Source organism: Oncorhynchus clarkii, chromosome 29, assembly GCF_045791955.1.
Source record: "Oncorhynchus clarkii lewisi isolate Uvic-CL-2024 chromosome 29, UVic_Ocla_1.0, whole genome shotgun sequence".
In the NCBI taxonomy this organism is placed as follows: Eukaryota; Metazoa; Chordata; class Actinopteri; order Salmoniformes; family Salmonidae; genus Oncorhynchus; species Oncorhynchus clarkii.
Window position 1 is genome coordinate 45440535 of NC_092175.1, and position 12980 is coordinate 45453514.

The 12980-nt window shown below is 43.1% G+C and overlaps 1 protein-coding gene across 1 annotated transcript in view; it reads left to right on the top strand.

Annotated features, from left to right (window-relative positions):
- Nucleotides 1-5977, top strand: part of LOC139388703 (solute carrier family 46 member 3) — a 29558-nt gene extending 23581 nt beyond the window's left edge. Inside the window, exon 9 of the mRNA XM_071135553.1 lies at nt 5856-5977. Coding sequence (XP_070991654.1) covers nt 5856-5967 — 112 coding nt within the window. The 3' untranslated portion in view covers nt 5968-5977. The remainder of the gene's footprint in view (nt 1-5855) is intronic.
- The last annotated feature ends 7003 nt before the right edge of the window (nt 5978-12980 follow it).

The following is a 12980-nucleotide window of genomic DNA, read 5'->3' on the forward strand; positions in this document are numbered from 1 at the left end:
TTGTGTTCCTAGCTCCAACAGTACAGTAGTATCTAACTAAATGCTTGTGTTTCTAGCTCCAACAGTGCAGTAGTATCTAACTAAATGATTGTGTTCCTAGCTCCAACAGTACAGTAGTATCTAACTAAATGCTTGTGTTTCTAGCTCCAACAGTGCAGTAGTATCTAACTAAATGCTTGTGTTCCTAGCTCCAACAGTGCAGTAGTATCTAACTAAATGCTGGCTCCAACAGTACAGTAGTATCTAACTAAATGCTTGTGTTTCTAGCTCCAACAGTGCAGTAGTATCTAACTAAATGCTTGTGTTCCTAGCTCCAACAGTGCAGTAGTATCTAACTAAATGCTTGTGTGTCTAGCTCCAACAGTGCAGTAGTATCTAACTAAATGCTTGTGTTCCTAGCTCCAACAGTGCAGTAGTATCTAACTAAATGCTTGTGTTCCTAGCTCCAACAGTGCAGTAATATCTAACTAAATGCTTGTGTTTCTAGCTCCAACAGTGCAGTAATATCTAACTAAATGCTTGTGTTTCTAGCTCCAACAGTGCAGTAGTATCTAACTAAATGCTTGTGTTTCTAGCTCCAACAGTGCAGTAATATCTAACTAAATGCTTGTGTTTCTAGCTCCAACAGTGCAGTAGTATCTAACTAAATGCTTGTGTTTCTAGCTCCAACAGTGCAGTAATATCTAACTAAATGCTTATGTTCCTAGCTCCAACAGTGCAGTAGTATCTAACTAAATGCTTATGTTCCTAGCTCCAACAGTCCAGTAGTATCTAACTAAATGCTTGTGTTTCTAGCTCCAACAGTGCAGTAGTATCTAACTAAATGCTTGTGTTTCTAGCTCCAACAGTGCAGTAATATCTAACTAAATGCTTATGTTCCTAGCTCCAACAGTCCAGTAATATCTAACTAAATGCTTGTGTTTCTAGCTCCAACAGTGCAGTAATATCTAACTAAATGCTTATGTTCCTAGCTCCAACAGTGCAGTAGTATCTAACTAAATGCTTATGTTCCTAGCTCCAACAGTGCAGTAGTATCTAACTAAATGCTTATGTTCCTAGCTCCAACAGTACAGTAATATCTAACTAAATGCTTGTGTTCCTAGCTCCAACAGTGCAGTAGTATCTAACTAAATGCTTATGTTCCTAGCTCCAACAGTGCAGTAGTATCTAACTAAATGCTTGTGTGTCTAGCTCCAACAGTGCAGTAGTATCTAACTAAATGCTTGTGTTCCTAGCTCCAACAGTGCAGTAGTATCTAACTAAATGCTTGTGTGTCTAGCTCCAACAGTGCAGTAGTATCTAACTAAATGCTTATGTTCCTAGCTCCAACAGTGCAGTAGTATCTAACTAAATGCTTATGTTTCTAGCTCCAACAGTACAGTAGTATCTAACTAAATGCTTGTGTTTCTAGCTCCAACAGTGCAGTAGTATCTAACTAAATGCTTGTGTTCCTAGCTCCAACAGTGCAGTAGTATCTAACTAAATGCTTGTGTTTCTAGCTCCAACAGTGCAGTAGTATCTAACTAAATGCTTGTGTTCCTAGCTCCAACAGTGCAGTAGTATCTAACTAAATGCTTGTGTTCCTAGCTCCAACAGTGCAGTAGTATCTAACTAAATGCTTGTGTTCCTAGCTCCAACAGTGCAGTAGTATCTAACTAAATGCTTGTGTTTCTAGCTCCAACAGTGCAGTAGTATCTAACTAAATGCTTGTGTTCCTAGCTCCAACAGTGCAGTAGTATCTAACTAAATGCCTGTGTGTCTAGCTCCAACAGTGCAGTAGTATCTAACTAAATGCTTGTGTTCCTAGCTCCAACAGTGCAGTAGTATCTAACTAAATGCTTGTGTTCCTAGCTCCAACAGTACAGTAGTATCTAACTAAATGCTTGTGTTTCTAGCTCCAACAGTGCAGTAGTATCTAACTAAATGCTTGTGTTCCTAGCTCCAACAGTACAGTAGTATCTAACTAAATGCTTGTGTTTCTAGCTCCAACAGTGCAGTAGTATCTAACTAAATGCTTATGTTCCTAGCTCCAACAGTGCAGTAATAGCTAGCAATATAAAACAATACACGCGAATCCAAAAAATGTAAAGAAAGAAGTTAAGAAATATAGAAAAATTAGAATGAGCAATGTCAGAGTCCGACATATAAATGAAGCCCCTAGAGTCGATGTCCGAAGCCCACCACAAGATCCTCGTACAAATCCGTCAGTTAATGCTAGAGATATCTACTGCGTCCGCCGATATCGCACTTCCTCCTCTGCTGTGAACGGAGCTAGAGCAGTGTTTATCAGACCGTCCCTAAAGTCTTCTCACCAAATCGCCTGTAGCGTCTTAACGGTTTGGTTGTAAAAAATGTTATATGGAGACTGTTTAGTGCCAAGAATACCGGTGTTATATACATGTAGTTTATCTGTTATTCAATGCATTTGTAGGAGCTAAAAGTTTAGACAGGGTTTAGACTGGGCTTAGACTGGGCTTAGACAGGGCTTAGACTGGGCTTAGACAGGGCTTAGACTGGGTTTAGACAGGGCTTAGACTGGGTTTAGACTGGGTTTAGACAGGGCTTAGACTGGGCTTAGACTGGACATAGACTGGGTTTAGACTGGGCTTAGACTGGACATAGACTGGGCTTAGACAGTCATGGGTTTCGTATGTACTATGTAATAGTGTGTATAGATATTATGGACAGTTTCTGAATAGAAAATATGTGTACAAAGTAGTTTAATAAGATTAACCTGGACTGCAATACAGGTGATACATATGAAATGAATCAAACAGTACGTTAACATTATTAAAGTGACCAATGTTCCATTATTAGTGACCAGTGTTCCATTATTAGTGACCAGTGTTCCATTATTAGTGACCAGTGTTCCATTATTAGTGACCAGTGTTCCATTATTAGTGACCAGTGTTCCATTATTAGTGACCAGTGTTCCATTATTAAAGTGACCAGTGTTCCATTATTAAAGTGACCAGTGTTCCATTATTAGTGACCAGTGTTCCATTATTAAAGTGACCAGTGTTCCATTATTAAAGTGACCAGTGTTCCATTATTAGTGACCAGTGTTCCATTATTAAAGTGACCAGTGTTCCATTATTAAAGGGACCAGTGTTCCATTATTAGTGACCAGTGTTCCATTATTAAAGTGACCAGTGTTCCATTATTAGTGACCAGTGTTCCATTATTAGTGACCAGTGTTCCATTATTAAAGTGACCAGTGTTCCATTATTAGTGACCAGTGTTCCATTATTAAAGTGACCAGTGTTCCATTATTAGTGACCAGTGTTCCATTATTAGTGACCAGTGTTCCATTATTAGTGACCAGTGTTCCATTATTAGTGACCAGTGTTCCATTATTAGTGACCAGTGTTCCATTATTAGTGACCAGTGTTCCATTATTAGTGACCAGTGTTCCATTATTAAAGTGACCAGTGTTCCATTATTAAAGTGACCAGTGTTCCATTATTAGTGACCAGTGTTCCATTATTAAAGTGACCAGTGTTCCATTATTAAAGTGACCAGTGTTCCATTATTAGTGACCAGTGTTCCATTATTAAAGTGACCAGTGTTCCATTATTAAAGGGACCAGTGTTCCATTATTAGTGACCAGTGTTCCATTATTAAAGTGACCAGTGTTCCATTATTAGTGACCAGTGTTCCATTATTAGTGACCAGTGTTCCATTATTAAAGTGACCAGTGTTCCATTATTAGTGACCAGTGTTCCATTATTAAAGTGACCAGTGTTCCATTATTAGTGACCAGTGTTCCATTATTAGTGACCAGTGTTCCATTATTAGTGACCAGTGTTCCATTATTAGTGACCAGTGTTCCATTATTAGTGACCAGTGTTCCATTATTAGTGACCAGTGTTCCATTATTACTGACCAGTGTTCCATTATTACTGACCAGTGTTCCATTATTAAAGTGACCAGTGTTCCATTATTAGTGACCAGTGTTCCATTATTAAAGTGACCAGTGTTCCATTATTAAAGTGACCAGTGTTCCATTATTAAAGTGACCAGTGTTCCATTATTACTGACCAGTGTTCCATTATTAAAGTGACCAGTGTTCCATTATTAGTGACCAGTGTTCCATTATTACTGACCAGTGTTCCATTATTAAAGTGACCAGTGTTCCATTATTAAAGTGACCGTTGTTCCATTATTAAAGGGACCGGTGTTCCATTATTTAAGTGGCCAGTATTCCGTTATTAAAGTGACCAGTGTTCCATTATTAAAGGGACCAGTGTTCCATGTCTATGTACATAGGGCGGCAGCCTCTAAGGTTCAGGGTAGAGAACCGGGTGGTAGCCGGATAGTAACAGTGACTAAGGTTCAGGGCAGGGTACTGAGTGGAGGCTGGCTAGTGGTGACTATTTAACAGTCTGATGGCCTGGAGATAACAATCTGTTTTTCAGTCTCTTCTTCCAGCTTTGATGCACCTATACGGTCTCCTCCTTCTAGATGGTAGCGGGGTGAACAGGCTGTGGCTCGGGTGGCTGAGGTCCTTAATGACCTTCTAGATGGTAGCGGGGTGTACAGGCTGTGGCTCGGGTGGCTGAGGTCCTTAATGACCTTCTAGATGGTAGCGGGGTGAACAGGCTGTGGCTCGGGTGGCTGAAGTCCTTAATGACCTTCTAGATGGTAGCGGTGTGAACAGGCTGTGGCTCGGTGGCTGAGGTCCTTAATGACCTTCTAGATGGTAGCGGGGTGAACAGGCTGTGGCTCGGGTGGCTGAGGTCCTTAATGACCTTCTAGATGGTAGCGGTGTGAACAGGCTGTGGCTCGGGTGGCTGAGGTCCTTAATGACCTTCTAGATGGTAGCGGGGTGAACAGGCTGTGGCTCGGGTGGCTGAGGTCCTTAATGACCTTCTAGATGGTAGCGGGGTGAACAGGCTGTGGCTCGGGTGGCTGAGGTCCTTAATGACCTTCTAGATGGTAGCGGTGTGAACAGGCTGTGGCTCGGGTGGCTGAGGTCCTTAATGACCTTCTAGATGGTAGCGGGGTGAACAGGCTGTGGCTCGGGTGGCTGAGGTCCTTAATGACCTTCTAGATGGTAGCGGTGTGAACAGGCTGTGGCTCGGGTGGCTGAGGTCCTTAATGACCTTCTAGATGGTAGCGGGGTGAACAGGCTGTGGCTCGGGTGGCTGAGGTCCTTAATGACCTTCTAGATGGTAGCGGGGTGAACAGGCTGTGGCTCGGGTGGCTGAGGTCCTTAATGACCTTCTAGATGGTAGCGGGGTGAACAGGCTGTGGCTCGGGTGGCTGAGGTCCTTAATGACCTTCTAGATGGTAGCGGGGTGAACAGGCTGTGGCTCGGGTGGCTGAGGTCCTCTCCCGGGTTGTAGTATATTGTGATTGAGCTCTCTCTCTCCCGGGTTGTAGTATATTGTGATAGAGCTCTCTCTCTCCCGGGTTGTAGTATATTGTGATAGAGCTCTCTCTCTCCCGGGTTGTAGTATATTGTGATAGAGCTCTCTCTCTCCCGGGTTGTAGTATATTGTGATAGAGCTCTCTCTCTCCAGGGTTGTAGTATATTGTGATTGAGCTCTCTCTCTCCAGGGTAGGAATGTGTCTATCTGTCTGTCTCCAGGGTAGTAATGTGTCTGTCTGTCTGTCTGTCTGTCTGTCTCCAGGGTGGTAATGTGTCTGTCTGTCTGTCTGTCTCTAGGGTGGTAATGTGCCTGTCTGTCTGTCTGTCTGTCTGTTTGTCTGTCTGTCTCCAGGGTGGTAATCTGTCTGTCTGTCTCCAGGGTGGTAATGTGTCTGTCTGTCTGTCTGTCTGTCTGTCTGTCTGTCTGTCTGTCTGTCTGTCTCCAGGGTGGTAATGTGTCTGTCTGTCTGTCTGTCTCCAGGGTGGTAATGTGTCTGCGACTGGACAAGGATGAAGAGGCCAGTCGACTAACAGCTGATGATGATGAGGAGGAGACAGAGAGCTGTGGACAGTCACTACAGCTACCACACTGAGCTACCACACTGTGTGAGCTACCACACTCTGTGAGCTATCACACTGAGCTACCACACTGAGCTACCACACTGAGCCTCCACACTGAGTGATTTACCACGCTGTGTGAGCTACCACACTGAGCTACCACAATGAGCTACCACGCTGTGTGAGCTACCACACTGAGCTACCACACTGAGCGAGCTACCACACTGTGGGAGCTACCACACTGAGCTACCACACTGTGCGAGCTACCACACTGTGTGAGCTACCACACTGAGCTACCACACTGAGTGATTTACCACACTGAGCTACCACACTGAGCTACCACTCTGAGTGATTTACCACACTGAGCTACCACACTGAGTGATTTACCACACTGAGCTACCACTCTGAGTGATTTACCACACTGAGCTACCACACTGAGCTACCACTCTGAGTGATTTACCACACTGAGCTACCACACTGAGTGATTTACCACGCTGAGCTACCACTCTGAGTGATTTACCACGCTGAGCTACCACACTGAGTGATTTACCACACTGAGCTACCACTCTGAGTGATTTACCACACTGAGCTACCACTCTGAGTGATTTACCACACTGAGCTACCACTCTGAGTGATTTACCACACTGAGCTACCACTCTGAGTGATTTACCACACTGAGCTACCACTCTGAGTGATTTACCACACTGAGCTACCACTCTGAGTGATTTACCACGCTGAGCTACCACTCTGAGTGATTTACCACACTGAGCTACCACACTGAGCTACCACTCTGAGCTACCACTCTGAGTGATTTACCACACTGAGCTACCACACTGAGCTACCACTCTGAGTGATTTACCACACTGAGCTACCACTCTGTGTGAGCTGACCCTTTTGTAGATTAATGATTGATGACATTAAAAACACACCCATCTGCTGTGTCAACCCAGCGTGAAAATGAATGAAAACCCTTCTGTGAAATATGAATGGATGAATAACTGTCAGTCACTTTTGACTAAAATGTCAGCTAAATGGTATATATTGTAGAATTGTAAAACAATACAGAATAATTGAGTAAACAACACAGTGTAATTTGACTTTTTCCACCATACAAAAGGGATAGTTGACCTAAATGACACAGTTTTACCTTACTTAACTAGGCAAGTCAGTTAAGAACAAATTCTTATTTACAATGACGGCCTAGGAACAGTGGGTTAACTGCCTTGTTCAGGGGCAGAACGACAGATTTGTACCTTGTCAGCTCGGGGATTTGATCTTGCAACCTTTCGGTTACTGGCCCAACACTAGGCTACCTGCCGCCATAATGACACTCCCCGTTATATACAGTAATAGAATAGAATTATAAATTATTATAATTATTTGATTGATTTTTAAACAAAGTTTGCATTCAATTTCAATGATAAATAAATAAACTCCAGTAACTAGATGTTTGCACAGTTATAATACAATTCAAGTTTTAACATTATAAATTCCAATTCCATTCCAAGGATGTTTTTATCTAACCATTTTAATCACAATTCAGACCGTCTAAACTCTAACTAAATTCCAACCGAAGGATGGTTCTTGTTCGATTCCAATTCAGACAGTCTAAATTCTAACTAAATTCCAACCGAAGGATGGTTCTTGTTCGATTCCAATTCAGACAGTCTAAATTCTAACTAAATTCCAACCGAAGGATGGTTCTTGTTCGATTCCAATTCAGACAGTCTAAATTCCAATTCCATTCCAGTGATGAAGTTCTTTTACAATTCCAATTTAAAATCCAAATCAATTCCACTTTTGGAGGGTTGATTGCTGCAATTCAAATTCAATTCCAAAGTGAATTCTCCACTTCTTGCTTGAATTCCAGAATTTAATTTAGAATTTTAAATCCAAATTGGAATTCACCCCAACCCTGGTATCCACACCCTGGAATTTCCCAGGGTTTTTCTGCATCCCAACTGAACAGTGTGTGTGCCAATGTAAGTTGGAGTCCGACCTAACCACCATATTCGGGCTGCCAAGATGGAAACGCCGAGAGACGGCTCGTCCTTGTGAGATTAAGACGAAGAGAGAACCTGCCTCCACTTCCCTCCTGTTTTATTGGCAAATGTCCAGTCACTGGAGAATAAGGAATAATAAGAATCAATAATAAGTAAAGTGCCTTCAGAAAGTATTCAGACCCCTTGACTTTTTCCACATGTTTTACATTACAGCCTTACTCTAATATATATATATTTTTCCCCCCCTCATCAATCTACACACAATACCCCATAATGAGAAAGCAAAAACAGTTTTTTAGAAATGTTTGCAAATCTAAAAAATAAATAAAACTGAAACATCACATCTACATTTAGTATTCACACCCTTTACTCAGTACTTTTTTGAAGCACCTTTGGCAACGATTACAGCCTCAAATCTTATTGTGTATGAAGCTACAAGCTTGGCACACCTGCATTTGGAGAGTTTCTCCCATTCTTCTCTGCAGATCCTCTCCAGCTCTGTCAGGTTGGATGGGGAGCGTTGCTGCACAGCTATTTTTGGTTTTCTCCAGAGATGTTCGATCGTTGTCTTGGCTGTGTGCTTAGAGTCGTTGTCCTGTTGGAAGGTGAACCTTCACCCCAGTCTGAGATCCTGAGTGCTCTGGAGCAGGTTTTCATCAAGGATCTCTCTGTACTTTCCTCTGTTCATCTTTTTCTCGATCCTGACTAGTCTCTCAGTCCCTGCTGCTGAAAAACATCCCCACAGCATGATGCTGCCACCACCATGCTTCACCGTAGGGATGGTGCCAGGTTTCCTCCAGACGTGACGCTTGGCATTCAGGCCAAATAGTTCCATCTTGGTTTCATCAGACCAAAGCATTTTGTTTCTCATGGTCTGAGAGTCTTTAGGTGCCTTTTGGCAAACTCCAAGCATGCTGTCACGCGCCTTTTACTGAGGAGTGGCTTCCGTCTGGCCGCTCTACCATAAAGGCCTGATTGGTGGCGTGCTGCAGAGATGGTTGTCCTTCTGGAAGGTTCTCCCATCTCCACTGAGGAACTCTAGAGCTCTGTCAGAGTGACCATCAGGTTCTTGGTCACCTCCCTGACCAAGGCCCTTCTCCCCCGATTGCTCAGTTTGGCCGGGCGGCCAACTCTAGGAAGTCTTGGTGGTTCCAAACTTCCTCCATTTAAGAATGAAGGAGGCCTCTGTGTTCTTGGGGACCTTCAATGCTGCAGAAATATTTTGGTACCCTTCCCCAGATCAGTGCCTCAACACAATCCTGTCTCGGAGCTCTACGGACAATTCCTTTGACCTCATGAAATGGTTTTTGCTCTGGCATGCACAGTGAACTGCATGCACAGTGACGTTATATAGACAGGTGTGTGCCTCTCAAAATCTTGTCCAATCAATTTACCACAGGTGGACTCCAATGAAGTTGTATAAACATCTCAATGATGATCAATGGAAACAGGATGCACCTGAGTTCAATTTTGAGTCTCATAGCAAAAGGTCTGAATACTTACATAAATAAGGTATCTGTTTTTTTAAATAAATTTGCAAACATTTCTAAAAACCTGTTTTCGCTTTGTCATTAGTTTTTGCTTTGTCATTATGGGGTATTGTGTGTAGATTACTGAGGATAAAAACATTTTTTAATCCATTTTAGATTAAGGCAGTAACGTAACAAAATGTGGAAAAAGTCAAGGGGTCTGAATACTTTCTGAATGCAAAATAGTCACATGTATTAAGTCATATGTAAATAGTCACATGTATTAAGTCATATGTATATAGTCACATGTATTAGGTCATATGTAAATAGTCACATGTAATAAGTCATATGTAAATAGTCACATGTATTAAGTCATATGTATATAGTCACATGTATTAAGTCATATGTATATAGTCACATGTATTAGGTCATATGTAAATAGTCACATGTATTAAGTCATATGTATATAGTCACAAGTATTTATATCTTCCCTGCATATAGTCGGTACCTTGTATCGCAGACTACCAGAGTATCTTACCTGCATATAGTCGGTACCTTGTATCGCAGACTACCAGAGTATCTTACCTGCATATAGTCGGTACCTTGTATCTCAGACTACCAGAGTATCTTACCTGCATATAGTCGGTACCTTGTATCTCAGACTACCAGAGTATCTTACCTGCATATAGTCGGTACCTTGTATCGCAGACTACCAGAGTATCTTACCTGCATATAGTCGGTACCTTGTATCGCAGACTACCAGAGTATCTTACCTGCATATAGTCGGTACCTTGTATCTCAGACTACCAGAGCATCTTACCTGCATATAGTCGGTACCTTGTATCTCAGACTACCAGAGTATCTTACCTGCATATAGTCGGTACCTTGTATCGCAGACTACCAGAGTATCTTACCTGCATATAGTCGGTACCTTGTATCTCAGACTATCAGCGTATCTTACCTGGATATAGTCGGTACCTTGCATCGCAGACTACCAGAGTATCTTACCTGCATATAGTCGGTACCTTGTATCGCAGACTACCAGAGTATCTTACCTGCATATAGTCGGTACCTTGTATCTCAGACTATCAGCGTATCTTACCTGGATATAGTCGGTACCTTGCATCGCAGACTGCCAGAGTATCTTACTTGGATATCGGTACCTTGTATCTCAGACTACCAGCGTATTTTACCTGGATATCGGTACCTTGTATCTCAGACTACCAGCGTATCTTACCTGGATATCGGTACCTTGTATCTCGGACTGCCAGAGTATCTTACCTGGATATCGGTACCTTGTATTGCCATCAGGAGAAAAAGCCCTTGTGGTTGTAGTGATGTCGTATCTCGGATCTGAACAGGTACCTCCATCAATCCCCAAAATCTCTGCCAATTTGTGCCGTTGAAGGGATAAGCAACAGAATCCTCCTTCAGGACATGCCAGATAACCTGGCAGACTTCCGCGGTGATGGCACAAACTGTAGAGATGAGTTATAACTTGCAGCGATACTTTTCTGTGTGCTGCCACTATTCTGCTCTGTTCTACACTGTTCTATTCTATTCTATTGTGTTCTGTTCTGCTCTACACTGCAGTACTTATGGGCAAGCTGTGAGTTCTGTCGTGGGAGATGTCAAGGACAAACAGCTGAAGTAAGTCGTGAAATCTGGCAACCGACATCCGAAAGTATTGAAAATTAAAATGTCCCTGCGTCAATGCTTCACATAGGTTAAACAAGAGACTTGTTCTCTCCATCGTCCTCTCTTGTAGGGTTCAGTGGATGAACTGGCCATTTTCTCAGTCTTTGTTTTCTTCTCCTCCTGAGTAGGAATAGCATTTCAAGCTCTAGCAATTACAATTCAAAAAAGATTTTTTTTTTTGCTTCTGTGGCTTAAAAGTAGTGTCGTAAAGCAGAACAGATCTCCAGACTAGCCTGACAAGTAGCTAGCATTTGTAAATAGACATATAACACCAGATCTGGAAGTTCAAACATTGTCTCTAGCCTGTCAAACAGAGGTGCCTCGGCTCCTCTTGCTTGGTAAGCTACTCTGGCTCCCCCTAGTGTATATCCACTACCCAAGGCTCCTCTTGCTTGGTATGCTACTCCTGCTCCTCCTAGTGGATATACACCACACAAGAGTCCTCTTGCTTGGTAAGCTACTCTGGCTCCCCCTAGTGGATATCAACTACCCAAGACTCCTCTTGCTTGGTAAGCTACTCTGGCTCCCCCTAGTTGATATCAACTACCCAAGACTCCTCTTGCTTGGTAAGCTACTCTGGCTCCCCCTAGTGGATATCAACTACCCAAGACTCCTCTTGCTTGGTAAGCTACTCTGGCTCCCCCTAGTGGATATCAACTACCCAAGACTCCTCTTGCTTGGTAAGCTACTCTGGCTCCCCCTAGTGGATATCAACTACCCAAGACTCCTCTTGCTTGGTAAGCTACTCTGGCTCCCCCTAGTGGATATCAACTACCCAAGACTCCTCTTGCTTGGTAAGCTACTCTGGCTCCCCCTAGTGGATATCAACTACCCAAGACTCCTCTTGCTTGGTAAGCTACTCTGGCTCCCCCTAGTGGATATCAACTACCCAAGACTCCTCTTGCTTGGTAAGCTACTCTGGCTTCCACTAGCAGACATTGCCATTGGCGGGCGGTCCTACTACATGAAAACAAACATTTACATATTTTAAAATAATTTTCCTCAACAGAGAATTAATATATCTTTCAGATTCTGTGCAGTTCATTTATTTTTTTGACGAAAGTCATTTATATTTATCAACTACTCAAACCTGGGTTTGTGTCAACGGGCCAGAATGGACTGGAAGATTGAAAACAACAGCATTCATTCAGGAAGTGGGTCAAGTTGGCAGGGCTACATAAGGTAAATTTACAACCAGGCAAATTATCATTTGACATCTTGATCGTCATAGCAACAGCTGTCAGACAGTTGGCAGTTGGGGGAAAATGGCTGCCAGTCAGTTTACAGTTGGCAGTTGGGGGAAAATGGCTGCCAGTCAGTTCACAGTTGGCAGTTGGGGGAAAATGGCTGCCAGTCAGTTTACAGTTGGCAGTTGGGGGAAAATGGCTGCCAGTCAGTTTACAGTTGGCAGTTGGGGGAAAATGGCTGCCAGTCAGTTTACAGTTGGCAGTTGGGGGAAATGGCTGCCAGTCAGTTTATAGTTGGCAGTTGGGGGAAAATGGCTGCCAGTCAGTTTATAGTTGGCAGTTGGGGGAAAATGGCTGCCAGTCAGTTGACAGTTGGCAGTTGGGGGAAAATGGCTGCCAGTCAGTTTATAGTTGGCAGTTGGGGGAAAATGGCTGCCAGTCAGTTTATAGTTGGCAGTTGGGGGAAAATGGCTGCCAGTCAGTTTATAGTTGGCAGTTGGGGGAAAATGGCTGCCAGTCAGTTGACAGTTGGCAGTTGGGGGAAAATGGCTGCCAGTCAGTTTATAGTTGGCAGTTGGGGGAAAATGGCTGCCAGTCAGTTTATAGTTGGCAGTTGGGGGAAAATGGCTGCCAGTCAGTTTACAGTTGGCAGTTGGGGGAAAATGGCTGCCAGTCAGTTTATAGTTCAAGC